This window comes from Ambystoma mexicanum, chromosome 4q (assembly GCF_040938575.1).
Source record: "Ambystoma mexicanum isolate Mex_15411 chromosome 4q, UKY_AmexF1_1, whole genome shotgun sequence".
In the NCBI taxonomy this organism is placed as follows: Eukaryota; Metazoa; Chordata; class Amphibia; order Caudata; family Ambystomatidae; genus Ambystoma; species Ambystoma mexicanum.
The window spans coordinates 1,247,700,155-1,247,724,918 of NC_090928.1; the positions used below are offsets into that span (position 1 = coordinate 1,247,700,155).

A 24,764-nucleotide genomic window follows, 5' to 3' on the forward strand; every position below is an offset into this window, starting at 1 on the left:
CTGCTCTGTACTCCACAGGCTGGGCTTCTCACTGAACCTGAAGTCCTATGTGGCGCCGGTCCAGAGGCTCCAGTTCATCGGGGCAGTCCTAGACACCGGGTGCGGAAGGCCTTTCCCTCCTGAGGAGAGAGCCAACAGCATTGTGCAGCTTTCTTCCTCCTCCTTAGTCCTCATGGCATCCAGTATTTTACTAGTACCAGAGGCCAGGCTCTGCACAAGAGCTCTACAATGGCTGCTACACGGTCAGTAGGCCCAGTACCTCAGAACCCTCACGTATTTCCTTAGGGTATCCAGGTCAGTGGTCAACTACCTTGATTGGTGGGCCGGCAGCAGCAATCTCATGACGGGGGAACCTTTCTGGCCTCCGTGGCCTCAGGCCCGAGTGGTCACGGATGCGTCTCTGAAGTTTTGGAGGCGCCCACTGCGAGGACTTGCAGCTGAACAGCCTTTGGTCAGCAATAGACGCAAGGTGGCACAACAACAGGCTGGAGTTGGGAGCTATCAGGTTGGCCCTGGAGGTGTTTGCTCTGTCTCTGAAGGGGAAGCATGTCCTGATCTTGATGGACAATACGTTGGCCATGCACTACCTTAACAAGCAAGGTGGTGTGAGCTCCATCCCCTCTGCAGAGAGGCGATTCAGCTGTGGTTCCGTCTATTGGAGAACCGGATCTCGGGCTTGGCAGTTTTTATTATTATAAAACACGTTCCTGAGACACTGCTAAAAAGCCGGGCTTCGAAACACCACTCTTCGAAGTCCCACACATCTCATAGGGAGGAGGTCAGAGTTTCCCAAGGGGAGGGGAATATGTCTGCAACAATGAAACACAAGAGGCAGCCTACTCCTGAACCACCTCACACTCCAGCACTTGGCCCTCCAACAGTCATTTCAAGTTCTTCAGTGTTCTGCTGAGGACATAGACCGTGTCATGAGACGTTTGTCCTTTATTGGCAATTGTTTTCGAAAAAAAAAATCCTCTAGCTCTTCACAACTTGCAGAACCCACCACAAGCTAGCAAGGCAGCGCTCCCACTACCCCCCTCTAAAAGAGCACGAACAGATACACTTCAGATAGAAACCCCTCATGACACAGGCCACTTTCAATTTGACGAGTCCAACCAAAGCCTCCAAGACACTTGAGCATTTCCGGACTCCGAGGGTCTAGAAGACTTACAAGCATATCATTATTATGATGATGAAGAGGTAAACGTAGGTCTTACCATCTCCAGATCATGTTGACCCACACCAGTGGCTGATTCCCCGGTGGATAATCAATTACATGCTCCTCAAGCAAGCAGATAATTTTAAGATCCAGACACAAACGCTAGTCGCCAAGGACTTTTTCGAGGATATATTGGGTGACAAAAGGGCTGTGACCCAATTTATCCCCATACTGCAATACAAACATAGAAGAATACAACCATCTCTTATGACACCAAACCTAACGCGGACAGTTAATCCCCGCATTCAGAAAATGTTCTGTCCAGCTCTGTATCAGAGGTCAATTGAAGCCAGACTCTCTAGTGGTTACCACCACAAGGAAAAGGGCACGACCCCCTCTCGCAACATCAGAGGCACCCCCGGACAAAGAGCGAAATGATTTACACTTTCGTTCGCAAAGTAGCCACCTCAGCAGCATATCCGGCACAAATTGCCAATAATATCACTCTGCTGGCCATCTGTAACTGCCACAAGTGGGAGGAAATATCCATATCAATCAGCTCAGCTCCAGAGCTACTAAAATCCCAGCTCTCCCTTGGAGTAGCTTAAGGGAAAGCTGCATCTAACTGTATATTAAAGAATAATTTAGACGCAGCGGATAATGCTGGTAGAATTATTGCAGAGGGCACTCTTATAAAACGCCAAGCGTGGCTATGGCAGTTGGATTTTAAATTAGAAACACAGGCAACCCTCCTCAATATGCCGATTGGACCTAATGTTCTCTTCAGCAAAGCAGTAGAGGATGTTTTAAAGACTGCAAAATAAGAATGACATCTTAAAATCACTGGGTCAACTAACAAACAAGCCCTCAGGCCAAAGGTGAAATCATTTTTGTCATTTCAGGGGTCAAACGTCGCAATGAGGAAGTGGTTACAACCAGGGTCAGGGTTCATCCTGGGGTTCAAATCAAGGCCAAACCTCCCATGGCTTCCAAAGGGGCCAGCGAAGATCTTGCAGCCGTAGCCGATCCTCCTCCTCCTCCTCCTCCTCCAGAGGTGGATCCACACCCCCAAAGCAATGACCACCCACTTCAGGTCCCCTCCCATGCCACTCTAGTAGGAGGACGTATAACACACTTCACCGACGCATGGGAGGGAATCTCCTCAGACAAGTTGGTGCTTTCTACCATGGCCGGCGGTTATTGCATAGAGTTACTCCAAAGACCCTCCTTCCATCCCCTGTGACAAATCACCACCACGAAGGAGGAACATCGCATACTTCTAGAAGAGGTGGAAGCGCTGATGTTAAAGGACGCCGTCGAAATAGTCCCGGCGAACCAGGTAAACAAGGGTATCTATTCAACGTACTTCCTTGTGCCCAAGAAAGATCTAACAATGCACACAGTATTAGATCTGCACCCTGCTAGCACTTATGTAAAGCCACAAAAATTCAGCATGACTACGCTATAAGAAGTAATCCTATTGCTAAAGGAAGGGGGCTATATGGCAACATTGAATATGAAAGATGCCTATTTTCATATTTCAATGTTCCCAGCGGACAGAAAATTCTTGTCTTTCAAGATTGTGAACCAGCACTACCAATTCAAAGTGCTACCCTTCGGTATAGCATCCGCTCAAAGGTTATTCACCAAGGCACTGGCGGTGGTGGCAGCACACCTGTGCAAAGAGACAATCCCAGTGTACCCCTACCTGGACGACTGGCTGATCACGGGGGGAACCACCCCTAATTTACATGCAAAATACTCAAAGAACAATCAATCGATCTTCTTTTTCAATTGGGCTTCTTAATAAACGAGAAAATGTCAAGACTCTTACCAAACAAGAACAAACATTTCTTAGGAGCTGTTATAAAAACAGAAGAGGGGTTGGTTTTTCCATCACAGGAAAGAATCAGAAACATACTGCTGCAAATACCTCAGTATCAAGCCGGTCACCAGATAAGCATACGCAAAGCAATGAGTTGGCTCGGCATGATGGCATCTTGTATTTACTTGGTCCCGCACGCATGTTTACGCATGCGCCCAATGCACGAGTGGTTGGCGAAACAGTGGTCTCAGGCATGCGGTCAGTGGGACAATCTAGTGGTCCTTTCGCCAACACTAGTACAGGCCCTAGACTGGTGGACAAAGGAAAATCTGTTGATGGGGAAAACCCTTCCACGACCCGGCAGTGAAAGCGATAGTTACAACAGACGCATTACTCTCCGGGTGGGGGGGCCCTATCACCTTCATCTCACGGCACTTGGCCAGCGGACTCACGTCACAGTACAGAACCACATACACCTGCTGGAACTTCTGTCAGTATTCAAAGCGCTCCAAGCCTTTGAGACACACCTAACAAATCAGTACATACAGATACTGACGGACAGCACCACTGCAATTTTCTATATCAACAGGCAGGAGGGCACACATTCTCCAAATGTGTCCAGGCTAGCACAGAAAATATGGAAGTGGGCACTGCAACTGGGGATGTGCCTAACCTCACACCAGGGGAACTCAACACCCTAGCGGACTTGCTAAGCAGAGATCTGCTCCCAGAAGATCACAAATGGCAACTTGACAGGGATGTCGTAGATCACATCTTCTCACAATGGGGTTACCCCCACACTAGACTTTTTCACTACAACAGAAAACAAGCAATGCCCAGAATTTGCATCCTGGTTTCCCCAACCAGACGCCAAGGAGCACGCCTTATGGATGAGCTGGTCAGGGAAATTTGCCTAGGCTTCCCCCCACCTGTGGGCAAGACAACCTTGGTTTCCACTTCTGCACACACTGGCGATGTGCGATCCAATCAAGTTCCCGTGCCAGACCATCTTGCTTTCCCAGCACGGGGGGGGGACAACATTACACCCTCAACCTCACTCACTGAGCCTGGCAGTATGGCTCCTGAGGTCAGATTTTGGCCATCTTAATTTACCTCAAAGGTGTATGGATATCCTCAAGGAGGCATGTAAACCAAACCCCATGACACTGTTACTTTGACAAGTGGAGAAGATTTGTAATTTGGTGCCAGTCAAAACTAATAAACCCGATAAAATGTACCCCCTCTCACATTCTGCATTACATGCTCCACTTATTAGACTCTGGGTTAGTCTTTAACTCGATAAAGGTTCACCTAGCAGCAGTATCTGCATACACCACCTCTGACAGTAAGATATCATGGTGGAAGGTTCCCGTCATTAAGGCTTTAATGGAGGGAGTAAAGGGACTCAACCTACTATTTCTAACCCACCGCCAGGCTGGGACCTCAATGTAGTAATTTCAAAGCTCATGGGATTTCTTTTTGAACCTTTGCATAAGTCAAGCATTAAACATCTCACTTATGAGACAGCATTTTTGGTGGCTGTCATCTCCATAAGAAGAGTCGGTGAACTGCAAGCATTGTTAGTGCAGGACCTTTTCTTTGTTACCCACAAAGAGAAGTTGGTATTACAAACGCACCCTAGGTTTTCACCGATCAATATTCCATGTAAGCCAATCTATTGAGCTACCGGCCTTCTTTCAGAACCATACAAGCTCAGCTGAGATGAAACTCCATACACTAGATGTAAGGAGGGTGGTTCTCTAGGTTCTCTACTATGTAGACAAGACCAGAGGGCTCAGAAAAACAGACTGTTTCGCTCCGTAGCACCACGCAAAGAAGGAGATTGAAAAAAATGCCATCTCCAGATGGATAGTCAGATGCATACTACTGTTACTTTTTATCAGACAAGACACTGCCTTTCACACCAAGAGCTCATTCCACAAGTGGGTCAGTAGCTAGTCTGGCTTTTATCTCAAACGTCCCATTGGTTGCCATTTGCAAAGCAGCTACATGGAGCGAAGTACACCCCTTCACCCAGCACTACTGCATTGACGCACTCTAAAGCAGATACACAGGTTGTCCAAGCGGTTCTAAAACATCGACTTGCCTCTGTACCTTCTCACAATCCACCACCTTCTCCAAACACTGCTCGCTAATCTATGCATAGCATGTCATCTAACCTGATTCCAAAAGCCTCAGAAGGGATACATTACTCACTGAAATCGTATTTCTGATGCTTGTATCTGCTTAGATTCACATGCGCCCACCCTTCCTCCCCTTGCTGTAGAAGGTGCATAGATGTTTATATGAGCTCTATCTGATACATATCAGCTTTAAGACACCTGTACTCGTGCACACTTCACGCAACCTCATGTCCGAAACAAAACAATCTGAGGGACCTCGAGGCGTGGAGGACCATGGGTACAGTGGACGTCACACCAAGGATGGTATTACTGGCACGCCCCGTTGACGTTCCTTTTCGAGTTTTGAAAACAGCAACTGTAGTACTCTGCAGCTACCACTAGATGTCAGCCTATGCATAGCATGTGATCTAAGCAGATACAAGCATCAGATATAGGATTACGGTGAGTATTGTACTATATATATATATAGATCTATCTCTGAGGCTTGTGGAGATGCTTAGACTCGTAGCTATGCATAATTATAATTGGTTATTTATAACTTGCTTAATACCCAGTGGTTTCTAAGCGTGGACCCAGGGATCAAACCTGTGTTGCTCCGCATTGTCTTAGTTGCAAGGCAAGGGCGTTACCCCGGAGCTATCCTTCAGAGACTAGGCTAACAACTAGTGTTCATTGCAGAGTATTGCATGACTTGTTTTCGAAATTTGAAAAGGGACGTTGACTGAGTGTGTTTGTAATAGTATCCCATGAGTGGCGTGTACTGCTACCCAGGGCTCTTCGTATCAAGATCCTTTCTTGCACCATCATAGTTGTTCTCTATTTGCTGGCTTTCCTGGCTAACACCATATATTATAAACAGTTCTACAAATATGTTAGCCGTTCGTGCCTTCTCTTCCTTATCGTTTCAATGACTAGTCTTCAGCAGCTTTTGATGGACGGCTCCAGTTCCGAAACTTGACGGGAGATCATCTCCTCTTGATTAGTTTTCTTCGGCCTACACCAGACCCTGGCCTGTTATACTAGGGAGTGTGGGGGTGGTCATTTCTTCTAGTACACATCGAATGTGTATTCCTCTTTTTCACTTTCCGTTTATCGTCCTTCTGCCTTTTACATTAATAATGGAAAACACACTTTTCAATTTTGCCCATCCTGCAACCGTAAATACTCCTTGAAGGACATGCACCGTGTGTGCAACTGTTACCTCTCTAGAGATCACTCGGAGAATCACTGCAAATAGTGTAAACTCTTTAAACCCAAAACTATAAAGACTGGCGTACTAAACGTTGTGCTGCCCACGTAATGCAGGCTTAGGAGTCCATTGATGTGCCAACAGACGCTGAAGAGTCTGAAGACCATTACAGCAGCTACGGAGCACATAGTGATGCTGAAGACGATATGGGTTCATCAGAATCCCAAGTGCCAGTCCCCACCTCCGAGAAGCAGGTCGGCAGTTTTGTTATGGAGACCACCTTTGGCGACAAAGGCGCACAAGCCCATAACGCCCAAACCCTTGCCATTCCTTGACTAAATCATCAGACAAACACAACCACGGAGTGTCAAAGGGAAGCGAGAAAACCCTTTCTACCTTGACGCGTTTGGCCCTGTGGGTCCTCGCCTTCGCTATCACTGCATGACACATGATCTAAATAGATAACGAGCAAACCAACGACACACACTGCTCCCAAAATATCCTTACTTTTGCGTGTCGAAAAACAAGCATTGCAAGCTAAACACTTTGCACCTGTCCACGGTACATCCATTCTACAACTACATTTTAAAGCATGTTTCCAAAACATTTTTAAAACCGACTCCAACAAATCGATAGATCTTTTGACGCCTGTTAATGTCACGTCCTTCAACCGTGCACAAGGCAATGCGCCTGCTCGGGATGATTGCTTCTTGCATACGTCTAGTTCCAAACACGCGTCTGTGCAAGAGTGGCTAGTGAAACAATGGCCTCAAGCAAGGGGTAGTGGAACGATCTAGTGGTTCTTTCGCCGACCTTATTACAGGCTCTACGCTGGTGGACCAAATGAAATATGTTCAAAGGAAAACCCTTTTGCAGCCCACCAGTGCAGGCCACTTTCACAACAGACGCCTCACTATCAGGATGGCGAGCACCTTACCTTCATACTGCACAAAACGTGTGGACATAGTCAACAGCAAAAAATCATATCCTACTAGAATTGCTAGCTGTCCTCCGTCTTACAAGCGTTTCAACAACACTTAGCCAGCTCACACAGGTAAGGGGGCGGTGAGGTAGCGGGGAGAAAGGCGGGAGGGCACGGGGAGCTAAAGCCAAACGGGCACCATGTGGCTCAAGTGGAGGCTGACACGACCGCCCCACCTAAGGGGGGGGGTTTGAGTCCCGTTCAGGTGGCCTCATCACCACGGGCCAATGACCTAATGAAGGACGTATGTTTGGGGGGGGGGGGGGCAATGTTTCTGGAATTTCATCTACCGTGTAAAAATCGGCTCTTGGTGCCCATTCAAATACATGCAAGCCAGCAAGAAGGCTGCTTGCCTAGCCCTACGAATTGTGGGACTGAACCACTTGCCCTAGATGACCCCATGAATATTGACATTACCAGTTAAAAGCAAAACTTGGGGGGAGGCCTCTTTGAAGAGACCAATGATGACAGTAATGAATCTGCCACTTTGAAAAAATCCTTGTATTCATCTGCAAAACAACAGCTGCCGAAACAAAAAAAATACGCCATCCCGAAAGTCAGGTAAAAAAACAGTGTTATGCATGATTTCAAGAAGACCTGACTTGTCTGAAAAACAGAAGAAGGAAAAAAAGGGAAGCTTCAAAGAAAGGGGAAGCCCCAATCTCTTTGCAGGTGTCAACTCTGGTCGACTTTTTCACTAAACAACCAAAACGAATTTTGGCGAGCTTTCAGATGCCGAAATCTTGAACGCGGTCCAAGACCATCAGACCGCTCCAAAACAACGCAAAACAGATGACACCATATGGTTCATAGATGCAACGCCCATCACGGTCCAAAAGAACCTGGCCCTTGATGTGTAGTCTCCTCCGATCAGGTGGCATTTTGGGTCGCCCCAATTAACTCCTAAAGCCTTTAAGTTAAGAGACAAAAACTACCTCCCTGCTTGTGGTGAAACCGAAGGGTCAAATAAGCTTGGGAGGGCGATGCAGAGTCCAAACCTGGCAAGGGCATTACAGGCTGTTCTTCCCCAAGCCAGCTATCAAACGTGCCCGCTCCACGGTTAGCCTCCTTGCCAGTTTCAGTGAGCCCGGTGGCCAGCAGGGATGTTCAGTTGACAGGAAATGGGTTGGACTCTACAGAACAAAGAATGTCGCCTAATGCAGAGCCTTTTGTTAAGCAAGTCGCCAATGAAATCCGGGATCATCAGGTACCATTACCCACGCAAACTGAGAAGAAGAGTAGCGGACGACCGATTGGAGAACCACCAGCTTCTGTCAATTCATCGGGGCATGGTTCTGCCGCTGCACTGAGGACTTCTAGACGATCACCATCGATTGGCGATCCACCAGACCTTCAACGACTCACTGGGGCAGTGGCCTGCTCCAGTATCGAGGGCCTCCAGAGCATCACTGCCGCACTCTCCCCTCAGAAACGGAAGACTGAGTGAATTACCATCTAATACATCAAAAGATTTGCTGACCAAGAAATCCAATCTTCTTTCAGTGATGTCAGCGGTAACGATCGCTATAGCTTCTTTCTGCTAGCTATAGGAGTCCCTTAATGACACTTTGAAAGACCATATGTCTGTCTCAGCCATGATATATAGCAAATTAATATACCTGGAAGGGTACATAAACGCCATGGAGCAACACCTAGAAAACGAAGGGAGACGCTGTCAAACCTATTCCAGAGCCAATATGCAGGAAGAAGCTGTGATTATTTCGAGCTTACCTGGCAAAATCACAACCCACAAGACAAGCACCCAGACCTCCCCTGACCAAGAGGCTTTGCTTTTTTTCACTACTTAGCAAGCCACACCCACCTGGTGCTTCCTGCTTGCCGCTCTTTTTCCTACTTAAGGAGCCCTCCAGCCCGTTTCCTTTGCAGATGGGGAGCAGGTGCAAGTGGATCTAGGTCACCTGGCCTAAGCCCCGCCTACCTGGTGCCTTCCTGCCTGCTGCTCTTTTTCACCACTTAGCAAGCCCCGCCCACCTGGTGCCTTCCTGCTTGCCGCTCTTTCACCACTTAGCAAGCCCCGCCCACCTGGTGCCTTCCTTCACCATCACTGTCTTGTGACCAATGCTGGATTTGACTTTTATGGACTTCATTCATTCACGGTGCGTCACTCTTTCTCAACTCTCATGCTGGACTTCCTTTGCATCTTGTACTCATGGTGGCCCTGAATCATGCTGTTCCCATCTTCATCTTGTATCCTGGCTTGCAACATTGTGTTACTACTGACTTCTGAAATTGTATTCGCTCTCCACTCTTGCTTCTCCACTCTTTTTGACTGCTTACTCTCTTTTCTCTCCTCCTTTCCCTTCTCCCTTTTCCTATCTCCTCCCCTTACTTTCTTCTATGCACTTAATCTATCAGAATTGTCCCTGCACCTAATATGATAGCAACCTCGTCTGTTTCCTCCAACCTCCCACTACTGTTTTTTTCCTCCCCACCTCCCCTCACCCCCCCTCCAGCACTATCTGAAATGTCGTCATGCCTAGTATGATAGTCGCTTGTTTTGTTCCCCTCCCTTTCTGCAACCCTCTCCCTCACCTTTTGTTTTCTCCGGCTCTACCAGAAATGTCGTCAGGCCTAGTACGGTAGTCGCCTGTCTGTTTCCAAACCAATCCAACTTCCGTGTCCATACAACATGCTGTAACAGCACAAGGGGACAACATTCTGTCCATACCCTCAAACTCTGAATTGGTAGCCTGACTCCTGAAGTCATAGAGTTTGGAGATTTTAAATCTTCCACCAAGGTGCATGGACATCCTAAAATAATTATCATTTGGTGCAAATCACGCAATATCAATCCAATTGACTGTTCCTCTTCGCGTATGGTACAATATATGCTTTACCTTCTAGACTAGGGTCTAGTCTTTAGTTCACTGAAAGTGCATTTAACAGCATTGCCTGCTTACACTACATCACAAAATAGTGTCCTGGCTGAATGTTCCAGTATTAAAAGCTTTCATGGTAGTGGTAAAGACGATACGCTCCAATTTCAAATCCACCTCCTGGGTGTGACCTAAATGTTGTACTCTCAAAACTCATGGGTCCACCTTTTGAACCAATGCACTAAGCCAGTCTTAGACATCCAACATATAAGACTGCTTTTCTTGTGGTAATCACTACTCTAAGAAGCATCATAGAACTACAAGCCTTCGCAATCCAAGATCCCTTCATTACTATTAACAAAGACCAGGTGGTTCGCAGAACCCATCCTAGTTTTTCACCTAAATTCATCTAAGTTTCATGTTAACCAATCCATTGAACTTCAAGCTTTTTTCCAACACCCAACTAATTCAGAGGAAAAACATCTCCATACTCTAGATGTAAGGAGAGCAGTCATGCCTAAACTAGACTAAACCACTACAGAAAACAGATCAGTTCTTTGTTTCCATAGCAGCTGGTAAAGGAGATCATGTCCCTAAGACCAATATCTCAAAACGGATAGTCAAATGCATCCAACTTTCCTAGTCACTATGAAAAAATCCTTGCCTTTCACACCGAGAGCCCACTCTACTCTTGGCACAGTGACTACTCGAGCCTTCATTAAAAATGTTCATTTAGATGCAATTTGCAAAGCTGCTAATTGAAGTTCTATTCTATTCATTGACACAACAATACTGCTTAGATAAACACTCTAAAGCAGATTTACAGGTGGGTCAAGCAGTGTTAAACCATCTATTTACCGCTGTACCTTCACACAACCCACCTCCTTCTCCAGGTACCGCTCGCTAATCTATGCATAGCATGTGATTCTAAGCAGATCCACAAGCCTCAGAAGGCATGCATTATTTACCGTAATCACATTTCTGATGCTTGTAACTGCTTAGATTCTCTTGCGCCCACCCTTTCTTCAAGTTGAAGGTACATTGACATTAAGCATATTACACTTGCTCTTATGCACTCACAAATACACTTCATGCTACCTCATGTCAGAAACAAAACAATCTGAGGAACTTCGACGCGTGAAGGACCTGAGTTCAACAGATGTCACACTCTAGGACACATGCCCTGTCAACGTCCCTTTTCCATTTTTGGAAACGAGTCATGCAATACTCTGCATGCCGAACTCATAATGAGGCCTATTGTCTGTTGTGCAGAGAAGTGGAAACATTGCCGTTACTCCGTTTTTTCTGTATTCTTGCTTTGTATATTTTAAAGTACTTGTAGGACAGTGTTTTTAATCGTAATGCAATACTTAATAAATATGTATATATTTTCGAGTTTTATTTTGTATGCAACTAATTCTTCTTTGGTACTAGTCAATCGCCTCCTTAATATGAAACCTGACGGCTCTGCTACTGTACCTATTGAGGTTGTGGGTTAACTTGATGGACACTGTTTTTCCTCTCATTATGTGCATCACTAACATTGTGTGGACTCCAAATTCTGATATCTTAAGTGTTCTGGTAATACCTCGTTGCAACATATATTAGTTTAGAATGATTAATTTACATCCCCTTTCCAAATTATTAATAGAAATAATGTTAAACTTTGAATTAATTGTAATACACTAGTTAACAAAGGACAAACTGGAGTACTTTTTATTGTATTTAGTTGTTTAAATATATTTATTCAACTAGAAACCTCTCATAATTACATTTAAGAGGGTTGCGAGGCCTGTTGTAACCTGTATTTTTTCACAGGTGCTTGCCGTAAGGATGCAGATACTATGACGATCCCTTGTGAAACAGACGGTAAGGTCACATGACTCTACAGGAGAAGCCTGGGTACATTTTAAACCGAGATTAAAGCAAAGATTTGTATGCATGCCCAGTCCTTTCATGAAGAGGGCTCCCTACATCATGTGCTCATCCTAACCCAGGCGGTGAGGGGTTGCTGGCAACTATATGACCTGAAATTAAATACTGGGAACTTGAAAACATTGGCTTTAGGGTTATTGGCTTTCTCTTCTTATGGAGCGTGTGCACATCTAACACTACAAGCATCAAGGGAGGGCAGAAGCTGTATGATAACCTTTAGGAGACTCACCCATGGTATTGCCTCCATTCTATTCTCACGTGGCAGTTCTGGCTGGGGAAAAGCAGAGTGTTATCTCCAATAAAGCCCCCAATGTTGCTCAGGCAAACGTGGCGGGCGAGGGATGTTGTGTAATGATACAGCTTTAGCTCCTAGTAATTTTTATATTGAGGTGATATTACCCACCCTCAGATTGGCCCTGCCAGTAGTGGCCTGCCTGAGTTAAGGGCATGGTCAGTCTGCCACCTGGGCAGGTACTATATCCTCATTAGTATCAGCGCTCCCCATAAGCGGATGCTAAAGGCTCTTTTTTACTTTACAAAATGAAAGAGAAAGAGTCATCTACACCAGTTATGAAGCTGCACCATACTACTGAAGTCCATTTTCATTGTTGATGACTTTAGTGGCATACTGTTACTTCATAGATGGCGCAGGTAAGAATGCATATTTTTTTAGTAAAGTTTTTAAAATTTTATTTCGAAGGGATTGTGTCCTCCGACGTATTCCTCATCTTAGATATCTCCTTCCAGCTCTGCTGGCCTCGAAAAAATTTTTCTCTCTAGAGAGCGCTGCGCGACGACGTCCTCCGAGTCGATGTCCCTCGACAGCCGCCATATCGACGTCGACGTCATCCTGCCTATAAAGGCCTCGCGCAGCGTCCGTTGCTCAGTTCCGTTTTTCCGCGCTTACTCAGTGCCTCGGAATACCGTTGCTCAGTTGTGTCAGGTTTTACCTATTTACCTCGAGATATTCGATACCGTACTCGATGGCTTCTTCGTCGGAACCGACAACTCCTCGATCCGGCTTCAAAAAATGCCGAGATTGTGGGAAAAAGATGTCACTGACTGACCCTCGCAGAGTTTGTCTGTGGTGTTTGGGAGCTGAACACCATTGTTCGGAGTGCGAGGACTGTATGTCCATGACAGCTAAGGCCCTGAAGGAGCGTAGGGGGAAGCTGGAGAAAGGTACGACTTTTAAAGCTTCTTCTTCGTCGACGAAGTCGAGACATTCGTCTCCTCGTCACCATTCGTGCTCCAGGTCTCGAAGTGGGTCCCATCACTCGAGATCGAAGCACTCGAAGAGGAGACGTCGAAGATCCCCTTCCCCTTCTCCGTCTTCCTCTTCCTCTGTTTCGCCAAAGAGAATCCCTTGCCCCACGAAACATAGTTTCCGGGCTGAATGGGAAGAATTCCGCAAAAATATGATGAGCGTCTTCGAGAAAGCGGCCTCGACTCCCTCGAAGACTGCCGAGAGCGATGCTCTGGTCGAAAGACCCAAAGGTCAAAAACGCAGCAAGTCGCAGTACCCGGCGAAGGAAACCTCTCGAGCGCGTCCCGAACCCTCGAGTAGGATTATGACCTCCAAACCTTCCTCGAAGGTTCCGTCGACGCCGAGGTCGGTGTCTTCGACGCCGTTGTCGAGGGGACCTTCGACACACGAGTCTGTCGACTCGACGCCAGCTTCGACACCGGCGTCAGCGCCAAGAAAAGTCACGGTTACGACACACCCAGTCACTATCCCCAGGTCCTCGATGTCGATGGCGTTGAGATTGTCGAGCAGAGTCCCAATTCTGTCGAGGTCAACGAGGCCTCTGCCTTTGTTTTCGAGGCCACGCTCGAAGCCTTCGACGTCGACGACATCGACGTTTTCGAGGCCGATTATGACAAGTTCGGCACCCTCTGCCTTGGAAATGGGGTTTACACCCTTTATGAGTTCAGAACAATTGAGAACTATGTCCTCAATTATGCAAGAGGGTGAATTTTCTGAACAGGAAGACACATTTGAGTTCCAGGGGCCTGTAACCCCAGTTAGAGAGGAAATTTCCTCTGAAGAACGCAGGTTAAAGGATCTTCATGATTCCTTACATGAGGCAAGTGGGTTAGACACTTCCCCTGAGGTGGAGTTTGCTAGACCAGATCCGGGGGAGCATGCTGAGACCCCCTATAGAGCCTTAATGGCCAGGATCACAGAGTTTATGGGGTGGTCTGCACCTTCACAATCTTTCCAGCAAGATGACCTCACTGATATTCTTGACAAAGGCCCACAGGAGGATCCTGTGGTGCCTTTTCATAAAGCTCTTCAGAGGAAGATTATGACGAACTGGGAAACCCCGGATGTCGTCCCGGCAGTAAGTAAAAAAACTGTCTACAAAATACAGGGTATCCTATACAGACCCGGAGTTTTTGTCAAAACACCCATCCCCAGAAAGTCTGGTGGTACAGGCAGCATCTTCTACCGATGTCAAGACGGCTTATCCTACCGTCCCGCAGGACAGGGACGATAAAAAATGATGCTATGGCAAAGAACGTTTTTTCGGCATGTAGCATGGCGTTAAAATCTGTTAATGCTACTTGCACCCTTGCTAGATTCAGCCATACACTTTGGGAGTGTGCTTCTACAGCGGCTGACTGCATCCCGGAGGGAGAAGAAAGTTAGGCGTTCCCGATATCATACAGGACGGTAAAGACGCTATGTGCGAATCCCTCCAGACGGGCATTGATTCAACTGACAGTATCAGCAGAGCAATGGCGGCAAGTACAACAACCAGGAGATTCGCTTGGTTGAGAAAGTCTGGTTTTGCCCCAGATGTGCAGGCCAGGCTCTTGAACATGCCATTCGATGGCTCTTCTTTGTTCGGGAAAAAGGCGGATGACAGTTTAGAGAAACTGCAAACTTCAAAAGCAGCAGCAAAATCCCTAGGCGCTGCAATCCGTCAGACACCTTTTCGTCCCACAGGAACCTCTGCGAGGGGTAAGTCCTTTCGCTTCTACTCCGCATTCGGAAGAGGTAGAGGACGACCGGCTCAAAGGGGACAAAGAACTACTGCCCGAGGTGGACGGGGTAGATATTCAAAAGCCGCAGCAACAGCAGGTGCCCCTTTACCATCTGCATCAGCCGCCCCAAAACCACTCTGAGGACTTCCCTCACAGGACACCTGTAGGAGGCAGGTTGACTCAACATCTGGCGGTATGGCAGGCTATCACGTCAGATGCTTGGGCATTGGAAACTGTTGCCCAAGGTTACTGCCTGCTTTTCCTACGCATACCTCAGAGTCATCCACCGGGGATCAGCTCTCAAAAAGCTCCAGATCCGCTCCTCTTGCAGGAAATTTTGGACCTGCTAGAGAAAGGTGCCATAGAACCGGTACCTGTAGCGGAGAGGAACAAGGGCTGGTACTCCCCTTACTTTCTCATTCCAAAGAAAGACGGAGGACTGAGACCCATCTTGGACTTGCGAGAATTGAACAAATTCCTCTGGAAAGACAAATTCAAGATGGTCACTCTTTCTCAGATTCTCCAGGCCCTTCAGTTCCAGGACTGGTTGGTATCTCTGGACCTTCAGGACGCTTATTTCCATGTGCCTATCCATCTCAAACACAGGAAATACCTGAGGTTCGCAATTGGCAACTCTCACTATCAATTTCGAGTGCTGCCATTTGGGGTGACCTCCGCCCGAGGGTCTTCACCAAGTTAATGTCGGTAGTGGCGGCAAGTCTAAGGAGGGAAGGGATTCACGTCTACCCCTACCTGGACGATTGGTTGATCAGGACTGTTTCTTCGGAACAAGCTCAGATCCAGCTAAATCACGTGTGCCACTTCCTTCACAAACTGGGCTGCTCCCTCAATTTAAAGAAGTCACAAATGATCCCATCGCAGAGACTCCAGTTCATAGGAGCGATCCTGGACACTTCCCTGGGAAAAGCCTCGCCACCAGAGGTGAGGGCTCAAGATATTCTACAGATGGTTACCAAGTTCCAAGATGCCCAACGTCTCCCAGCCTTCGACTTTTTGAGGTTGCTAGGCCTCATGGCATCCTGCATTTTCCTAGTGCCAGAGGCTCGCCTGAGAATGAGATCCCTCCAGTGGGCACTGAGGACTCAGTGGTCACAATTCTCAGGGAGAATGACGGATCTTCTTCAGGTTCCCGACAGGGTGGCTCGAGACCTTCAGTGGTGGGCCTGTCAGGAGAACATTCCAAAAGGAGAACATTTTTGGCAACCCTGGCCGGAGATAACAGTAGTCACGGATGCCTCACTCACGGGGTGGGGAGCCCACGCCAACGACTTGACCATCAGCGGTCGTTGGTCTCCATCGGAGTCCAGACTACATATCAACCTGTTAGAGCTGAGAGCCATCAGACTTGCGCTGAAGGCGTTCCTGCCAGCTGTACAAGGGAAAAACGTCCTGATAATGACGGACAACACGTGGCCATGCATTACCTCAACAAAAGAGTAGGCGTAGGATCACTACCCCTGTGCAGAGAGGCCATGCAGCTCTGGTTTTGGGCAATACAAGATGGAATCTCTCTATCGGCAGTTCACCTAGCCGGAGAGAAGAACTTGACAGCGGACGCTCTGATCAGGCAGAGCACAGTCTCCCACGAGTGGGAGCTAGCTCAGGAAGTCCTTCAAGAGATCTTCGCCCTTTGGGGAACACCTCGGGTGGATCTATTCGCCACCAGCCTCAACAGAAAATGCGATCTGTTCTGCTCAAGGGAATTTCCCCCGAGAGGAGCTCTGGGAGACGCGTTCATAGTGGACTGGGAGTTTCCGCTTCTGTACGCGTTCCCACCAGTCCCTGTCATTCCTCAAATGATCAGGAGGTTGAGAAGATTCCGGAGAACCATGATCCTAATTGCCCCGGATTGGGCCAGGAGAACGTGGTACCCGGACCTTCTAGACTTGTCCATCTGCCCTCCAATTCGACTTCCACTCAGAGAGAACCTACTCTCACAGAAGGGAGGTCAGGTTCTCCATCCAGACATCAAAACCCTCAACCTTCACGCTTGGCTTCTGAAAGGCTGAGGTACAAGGATTGGGACCTCCCTGATGATGTTATGGAAGTGTTGCTTTCGGCAAGGAGGCCAGCAACAAAGTCTTTATACCGCTGCCGTTGGAACAAATTTTGCAGCAGGTGTAGAGAACAGAATATCGACCCTTTTTCATGTTGTACACCAATGGTTTTGTCCTTCCTACTATATTTGGCGAATTCAGGTCTTCAAGTTGGCACCATTAAGGGCTATCTCGCAGCGCTATCCATCTTCAAACGCACTGCGGAAGAACCATCCTATTTCAAGTTACCCTTGGTAATACAATTTCTAAAGGGGTTAACCAATGTTTATGCCCCAAGACCATTCCAAGTTCCCCTATGGGATTTAAACTTAGTCCTAACTTTTCTGATGGGCACACCTTTCGAACCACTCCATTCTTGTTCGTTAAGATTCCTTACCCTTAAAACTGTTTTATTAATAGCACTTACATCTGCTAGAAGGGTGAGCGAATTACAAGCTCTTTCTTGTAAACCCCCTCACACAATCTTTCACAAAGACAAAGTTGTCCTGCAAGTGAAGCCTAATTTCCTCCCAAAGGTGGTTTCTGAATTCCATATCACTCAGAAGATTACCCTACCATCTTTCTATCCTCCTCCTCATCCGGGGAAAGAGGAAGAGAGGTTACACAGGCTAGACCCTAGAAGGGCTCTAAGTTTTTATATCAGTAGACTAGCCAGGATAAGACAGGCAGACCAGCTGTTTGTAGGTTACACAGGTCACAAGCTGGGGTTACCAATAACTAAGCAGACCATTTCCAGATGGATCATTCTGGCCATTCTGGAATGTTATAAACTGGCAGGGAAAGAGCCCCCTCAAAACCTTAGGGCTCATTCGACCAGAGGTATTGCAGCTTCATCGGCCCTCAAAAGAGGTGTACCGGTTAAAGACATATGTGCGGCCGCTACATGGTTGTCTGTCCATACCTTTACACGATTTTACAACTTGGATTCCTCCTCCCAGTCAAGAGACTAGGTTTTGAAGGGCTGTACTGCATTCTATTCATCAGTAGAAGACAGTGTGAAGTCAGTACTCCCTCCTCCAATAATAGAATACTGCTATGAGAGCCTATCTAAGATGAGGAATACGTCGGAGGACACAATCCCTTCGAAGAACAAGTTACTTCTTACCTTGTAACATTCTTTCGACGGGATGTTCCTACGACGTATTCCTCATTGACCCTCCCATCCATCCCCGCAGTTCTACTTCCCTTGTTGTTGCAGCTTACACTCCTTCATAGTGATTAGTCTAGTCCAGAAAGTATTATTGTGGGCTACATAACGGAACTGAGCAACGTACGCTGCGCGCGGCCTTTATAGGCAGTATGACGTCGATACGGCGGCTGACGAGGGACATCGACTCGGAGGACGTCGACGCGCAGCGCCCTCTAGAGAGAAAACATTTTCCGAGGCCAGCAGAGCTGGAAGGAGATATCTAAGATGAGGAATACGTCGGAGGAACATCCCGTCGAAAGAACGTTACAAGGTAAGAAGTAACTTGTTCTTCTGAACAGTGTCAGTTAAGTCTGGCTGATCACCAGAAAGCCCAAAAATGTTTCACGTCAACATTAACTAGTTCATTAACCCTCCCTTGCCCCCTCCCTCGGGGAGCATTCCACAAACAAACAAATGAGCAATACAGTAAGTTGGGCACTACAGATGGTGTTGTACCAAGTACTGCTTAGTCTTCTTGGACACGAGAGAGCATTAAAATCCTTCTGCATATAGGACAAAAAGGGTGACCACACCGACATAAAGGACAGTTGAGAGTTTCTAATGTGCGCTGTGAGTTTCGCCAACCCCAGGATAGCCCACACCTTGTCTATCCATAAATGTGTCGAAGGGGCTGCCCTATGTCTCCTCTCCGAATGAGTACCCCCCTAAGACCCTGGTCGAGAAAGACCCAGGATATAAAGGGCTGGATCATTTGGCACATCAAATTTAAACATATCCCTTATTTTAGATCTCGCCTCCAATCAATAGTCTTGTATCCCAGGACAGCCCCAAAGCACATGTAGTCGTGTTCCCTCCCTCTTTCAACCCATCCAGCAAAATTAGAGTTGCTTGGGTGAATTTGGTGTAGACTAAATTGAGATTTGTAGATCTGATGGCCCAGTGACGACGTCATCCCTTTGTAGACGGTGTCCCGCTCCTCAATAGTTATTGGATGTTCCAACTCTTTCCCATCCGTTGCAGTATGATCTACGGTCAGGGGTAGAGATTGACTTAATACATTTATAAAGTCGAGAGATATGTGCCTTGTTTTCTGCCCCCAACTGGAGCACTAGTTCATGCTCTGTTAGCTGCCTTGTTGCCCTCCAACATTAGATGGATGAATAACTCAATGCCTGGCCTGTAAGTACCCAAACCTGTCCTCTCCCAGTCCCAGCATGGCCTTGCATTCTTCAAAGGTCCTGATCTTCCCATTTCAAACGAGCTCTCCAATCTTCCCTATCCCCTTTTCCATCCACTTGGTGAATTCCATATCAATTTGCCACGGCTTGAATTCTAGGTATGAATAAGGGGGGTAAACGGGGAGGGAAGTGTATTTGACCCCTGCATTTTGCTGAAACTGCCCCATGCTTCCAGGGACCCCCGTGTAATAGGGCTAATGTACAAACTGTGCGCTCGTGCCCGTGATATGTGACAGGCAGCATAATATCAGCGAAGAGATTAATCTTATGCTGGACCCCTCCAAATGTGATAACCGATATTCCGGTATTCACCCGGATCCTGGCTGCAAAGGGTTCCATTGCCATCACAAATGGAAGACAGTGGACACTCCTGCCTTATACCTCTACCCAGTCTTATAGGTTCCGTTAATGTCCCATTAATCAGCAAGCAGGCGCATGGCGACAGGTAGTTTGCCATAATCATGCAGCACATCATCGGATCCAGATTGAATTCATAGAGTACCTCCTGTAAAAATCCCCATTCAACCCGGTCAAAGGCTTTTTGTCATCTAGTGCCAGTAGGAGAGAGTGTGCCGCTTTCCAACCGGATTTGTCAACCTGACGAAGCACCCATCTAATGTTTTCTACAGTGCCCTTGCCCCATACAAATCCTGACTGGTTTGGGTTAATCAAGCTAGGGAGGAGCTTTTCTAGTCTGGTAGCCAAAATGTTCACAAAGATCTTGGCGTCCAGGTTTAATAAAGCAATAGGTCTATACGAGGTGCAAATAGTAGGGTCCTTCCCTGGCTTGGGTATCAGTGTCACCTGGTCTTCCCTCGTAGACTGTGGTAGTACCCCCCGCATCTCACCTCACTCTGTATGGAGTTGAAAAGGTCAGGTTTAGCCAGTACCTGACTTGGTGAGCGGTATCATTCCTAGACAGTTGATTTATCTCCACCCCATCCATCTAGGTAGGCTATCTGGGTAGAGGGATTCATAGAATACCTGAATTATTTACCTTTTCTGATCCTCCTCTTCCCCCCGTTCCTTGCCTCCCTCATCTCTCTCCATATGGATGAATGCACAGCTTGTTTGCTTGCTGCCTGAGAAGATGGGCCAATAGCTTCCCAGGGATGTTCCCCTGCTGAAAATACCTATGTCGTAGCCTTAGCATTACCCTTTTCGTCCTCTGAACCCTCAGTAGCTTTAGTTGCTGTTTAGCTGCATTCAGTTGTCTAAAATTGGGGCGGGCGGGTCCATAGAGTACGATTCGTCTGCCCTTTGAACTGTCTCCATCAGGTCTCTTTCCACTAGCCCTCTTGTTTGCTTCAATGCCACTGCACTCACTATAATATTCCCCTTAGCCACCACCTTTATAGCGTCCTACCATGTGCTGTCATTAGTATCCCATCTAGGGTTTGTCTCAGTTGGTCCCGTATTGCCCCCTTCAATTCCTCCAAACAAACCGAGTCCCATAGGCAATCCGGAGGCATCCTCCAAGGATATGCCTGTCGAGGATCCCCCCCATCCCTTAAGGTGTAGTAGTTCCATGCCATGGTCTGCCAAGGTCAAGGGTTCGATATTTGAGGTGCATGGCCAGCTGGTCCAGCCCTGTGCATATGAAAATGTAGTCTATTCGTGATGCTGAGGTGTGAAATGAGACATATATGTAAAAGCAGGATTGGTGGGATGATGGTTGTGCCATACATCAATGAGGTCACACTGAGCTATACAGGACCGCAGCGCCTTAGAAGCAGTGGCAGTAACAGAGTATGTTGTATGTCGAGTGGCCTGATCTGTCCTTGGCTCCATCCATGGCCAGGTTCATGTCCCCCACCACTACCAGGTCACCCTGTCTCTTAAGCTCTAACTTAGCAATCACCTGCTGCATAAAGAACTCCTGTCCTGTGTTGGGTGCAAAGCAAGAAAGTATCGTTATCGGGGACCCCTGAATCTCACCCACAATCAAAACGCATCTCCTATCGGTATCCCTTTTGGTGTTGGTATGCTTGAACCCCAAGTCTTTATGCAATAGAATTGCGACTCCTGCCCTCTTACTAGTCTCAGAAGGAAATAATTGGTGTGTTAAGTGTGTATTCTTGAGCCTAATTTGGTTCTTAAGCAGGAGATGCGTTTCTTGCAGACCCACTATATGTAGCTGTAGGCGCTGGAGTACTCAAGAGTTGGGTGCATTTTCCTGGAGTATTAAGACCTCAGGCATTTAAGGTGCCCACATTAATCGCCTTCATCCCCGTTGTCGTTATCCGACTTAGCCCCCTCTGGTCCTTTTGCTGCTCTAGTTGCCTCTTCCCCCCACATTGCCGCATTGCCACTTCTCCCCACTCCCATGCACGTTTCCCCCTTTCCATTTCCCATGCACTTGCGCATTCTCAATGTCACTGGGCCTAGTAAGATCGTTGTTCTCCTTTTTCACCTCCCTTGCCTTGTCAGATGAGCACGATATAAATAATATCAATTCAATTCAATGCTACAATTGCCCCTCATTCGTGCCTACCGCTTTGAGAATGGACACCACCTCATATATACATGCATGAAATGTTAACTCCTGTAACTTCCCTATGCATCTTCTCATCCACCTCAGATTTGGAACGGAAGATGTAGCCCCACCCTTCTCACCTCACCCGACCTGCTGCCCACTCGTAGGACCCCTTACACACCAAATATCGTGAACTGTAAAATTGAGAACTCAGACAGAACCAAACCACTGATTAATAACAGTGAGTTTCTCGCCAAAGACGGAACGTCCTCCTATTAGAGCTACATTAGCACTTCGTAGGCCTCCCCTACCCTCCAAGGAGGCTGTTGTATTAACAGCACAGTGATATGCCCCTGCCACACAGCCGCGTCAGCGCCCCATCCTCTTCTTGCCCGTCTGCCATGAGCTCACAGATCCAGGCTCCGTCCCCCGGGGCTACACCCCAAGATGTCCCTTCGTCACTCAGTGAGATCCAACAGGCTGGCGCCTTTCCCCACTGTGAAAATCGTGCAGACCACATCCTTCCACTTGAACCGGAGACCGAATGGATAAGTCCTTTTGTATCTAATGTCCTGATGATGACGTTCCTCAGTGATGGGCTTTAGCGCTCCGCATTTGGCCACTGTGGATTGAGAGACATCTTGAAAAATCTGAGCTACTGAGTCCCGGAATTGTATTCTATTGTTCTTTCTCGCAGCCCCAAGATGGCTTCTTTCTCCTTGTACTCATATAACTTCACAACAATGTTCCTAGGGAGCCGGTTCATCTCGTCCCTCCTCCGACCGACTCTGATCCCCTGTCATGATGCCTACCTCCAAGGAGCCAGGTCCGACCCAGCAACCCCAGAGGCAGGCATCATTTCCCCCAGGGGAGTGCCAGCGGGCCCAAGCTGGGGCCCTTTGGACGCAGTCCTGGCGCCTTAGGCGCCAGGCTCATGTTGGACCTCTGTCCTGGCGCCTTAGGCGCCAGGCTCATAAAGCTAGACATGTGTTCAAGTGTTTTAATGTGCACTTACCTGATGCAGACCATGCTGCCACATCCAGGCCCTCTTGAGGCCTGAATAGGAACTACTTACCCTGTGGGACTACTTTCCACCCGGGTGTGGTCGGGGAAGGATACATACCTGATCGGAGGAAGGATACACACTTGGAACTTCTTCCAAAGCTATTTAAACCACACCGGATCAGCAACTCACGATTCGCGTTGTTCTGCTCCTCGCAGCTGGACGCTCACCGTGTCAGCTCCTGCATCTGGACTTCAGCCACGCCGGTCAGCATCCTGGGTCACCTGCAAAGGGAGACAAGAGACCTACCAGCTAATCTGCACCACGGAGACATCACCGACGATCCTGAAAGGGAAGACATTTTTAAAAGCATTTCGTTACGATCGCTGCAGCGCTGCATTTCACTCACTTTTCCTGGGTTCCTCCATCTTCAGCAGCGATCATCCGGATACACAGCCACTTCCCAGAGCCTAGAGAAAAAGACAAGAATAAGAGGTGAGAGAAGGAAGGGAATAGGAAAAGCTCAGTTTCCTTCTAAGACTTACCTGTTGGGTCATTCCCATTTCATTTCGGGTCTTGCTGCTTCCAAGCAGGACCCCGGCCCCTATGGAGAAAAGACATCAACGTCAGCGCTTTGTTGCAAGAAGTCTCCAAAGGAATCTTCATTCATCACCTGAAAAAAGACAATGAACATTATTATTTAAAGCTTGAACTTTTGAACTTGCAACAAAACTTTTACAGCGCCTTACCAGTATAATCAAGCTTACCTGAACTCCCATCCAACCTCAATCCAGTGAAGTAACTCGGTTCAACGCGCCCCTGCGTCAGAAGCAGGATGGAGAGCTCGTCCTTTCAGACCCTAAGGTGAGATTTCACGGGGAATCGTGGAAGGGTATCGTGGAGGGTTGGAAGAGAGTGGGAGGCTTGAGCATAACTCAGTCAGTAGGTAATACTCCCTTTTCACGCACAGGGGAATATTCCTGCGAGCCGGAGAAGCCAGAGTAGAGGGCCCTTCCTATCCATCTTCAGAGTCCTGCGCTTCACCATTGAAGAAGCATCAGCACTCGAAGCCAGACCTGCGCCTCCGTGGGAATCAGGTGAGCGTTACATCCCCATCTATCCTAATGGCACCAGAGAAATCATTTGCCGTAATCGGAGGGGGGGGAGCTGCTGGACACAGCCTTAGATATCCTTGCCTTCCACTCCTTCGACTAGGAACTTTATCCTAAGGTTGTTCCTGCGCGCCCTATTCTCCAGGTCATCGCACTTAGATTTCAAAAGCTTGTTGCCATCCTGCAGAACCGTCATTGCACCCCGGACCTGTATGATCTAGGGCTCCATTGTGGTTACCGAGCGCTCGTTGTGGTCGACCCTTTCTCCTAGAGACCATATATCCTTCCGGGAACTTACTGGCAGATTCAACCATTTCCTTGCAGAGGTCCGCAATCTCCGAATGGAAGGAGCCCCCAATATAGCCTTTTTTTTTTTTTAAATTTATTATAAACTCTGGCGTGAGTTGCAGCTCTGCACTTGGGGATCGCGCCCCCTCTGCTGCCTCCCATTTCCTTACGTTGATAAAGGTGTGAGGATTGCTTCTGGGCCATAGTCAGGAAAGCCTGGATGCTCGTGCTTTTGGTTTTCCTCGAGATTTTTGGCATGCTGTGATTTCCAGCTATCAGTGTGGGGTGCACAGTCAGCAAAGGAGTTTTTGGTTCTCCCCCATCAGATACTCACCGCCCCTCCAGCCGAGTTCACAA

General features: G+C 47.7%; 1 protein-coding gene across 5 annotated transcripts in view; it reads left to right on the plus strand.

Annotated features, from left to right (window-relative positions):
* The window catches only part of LOC138468321 (exportin-5-like), a 2,334,215-nt gene that overhangs the window by 1,534,197 nt on the left and 775,254 nt on the right, over positions 1–24,764 (plus strand). For 3 of the 5 annotated variants that reach the window (XM_069608827.1, XM_069608826.1, XM_069608824.1), the window contains exon 28: positions 11,955–12,005. The exons of the other annotated variants lie outside the window; for them this stretch is intronic. In XM_069608827.1, the coding sequence (XP_069464928.1) occupies positions 11,955–12,005 (51 nt within the window). The remainder of the gene's footprint in view (positions 1–11,954; positions 12,006–24,764) is intronic. 5 annotated transcript variants of the gene reach the window in all.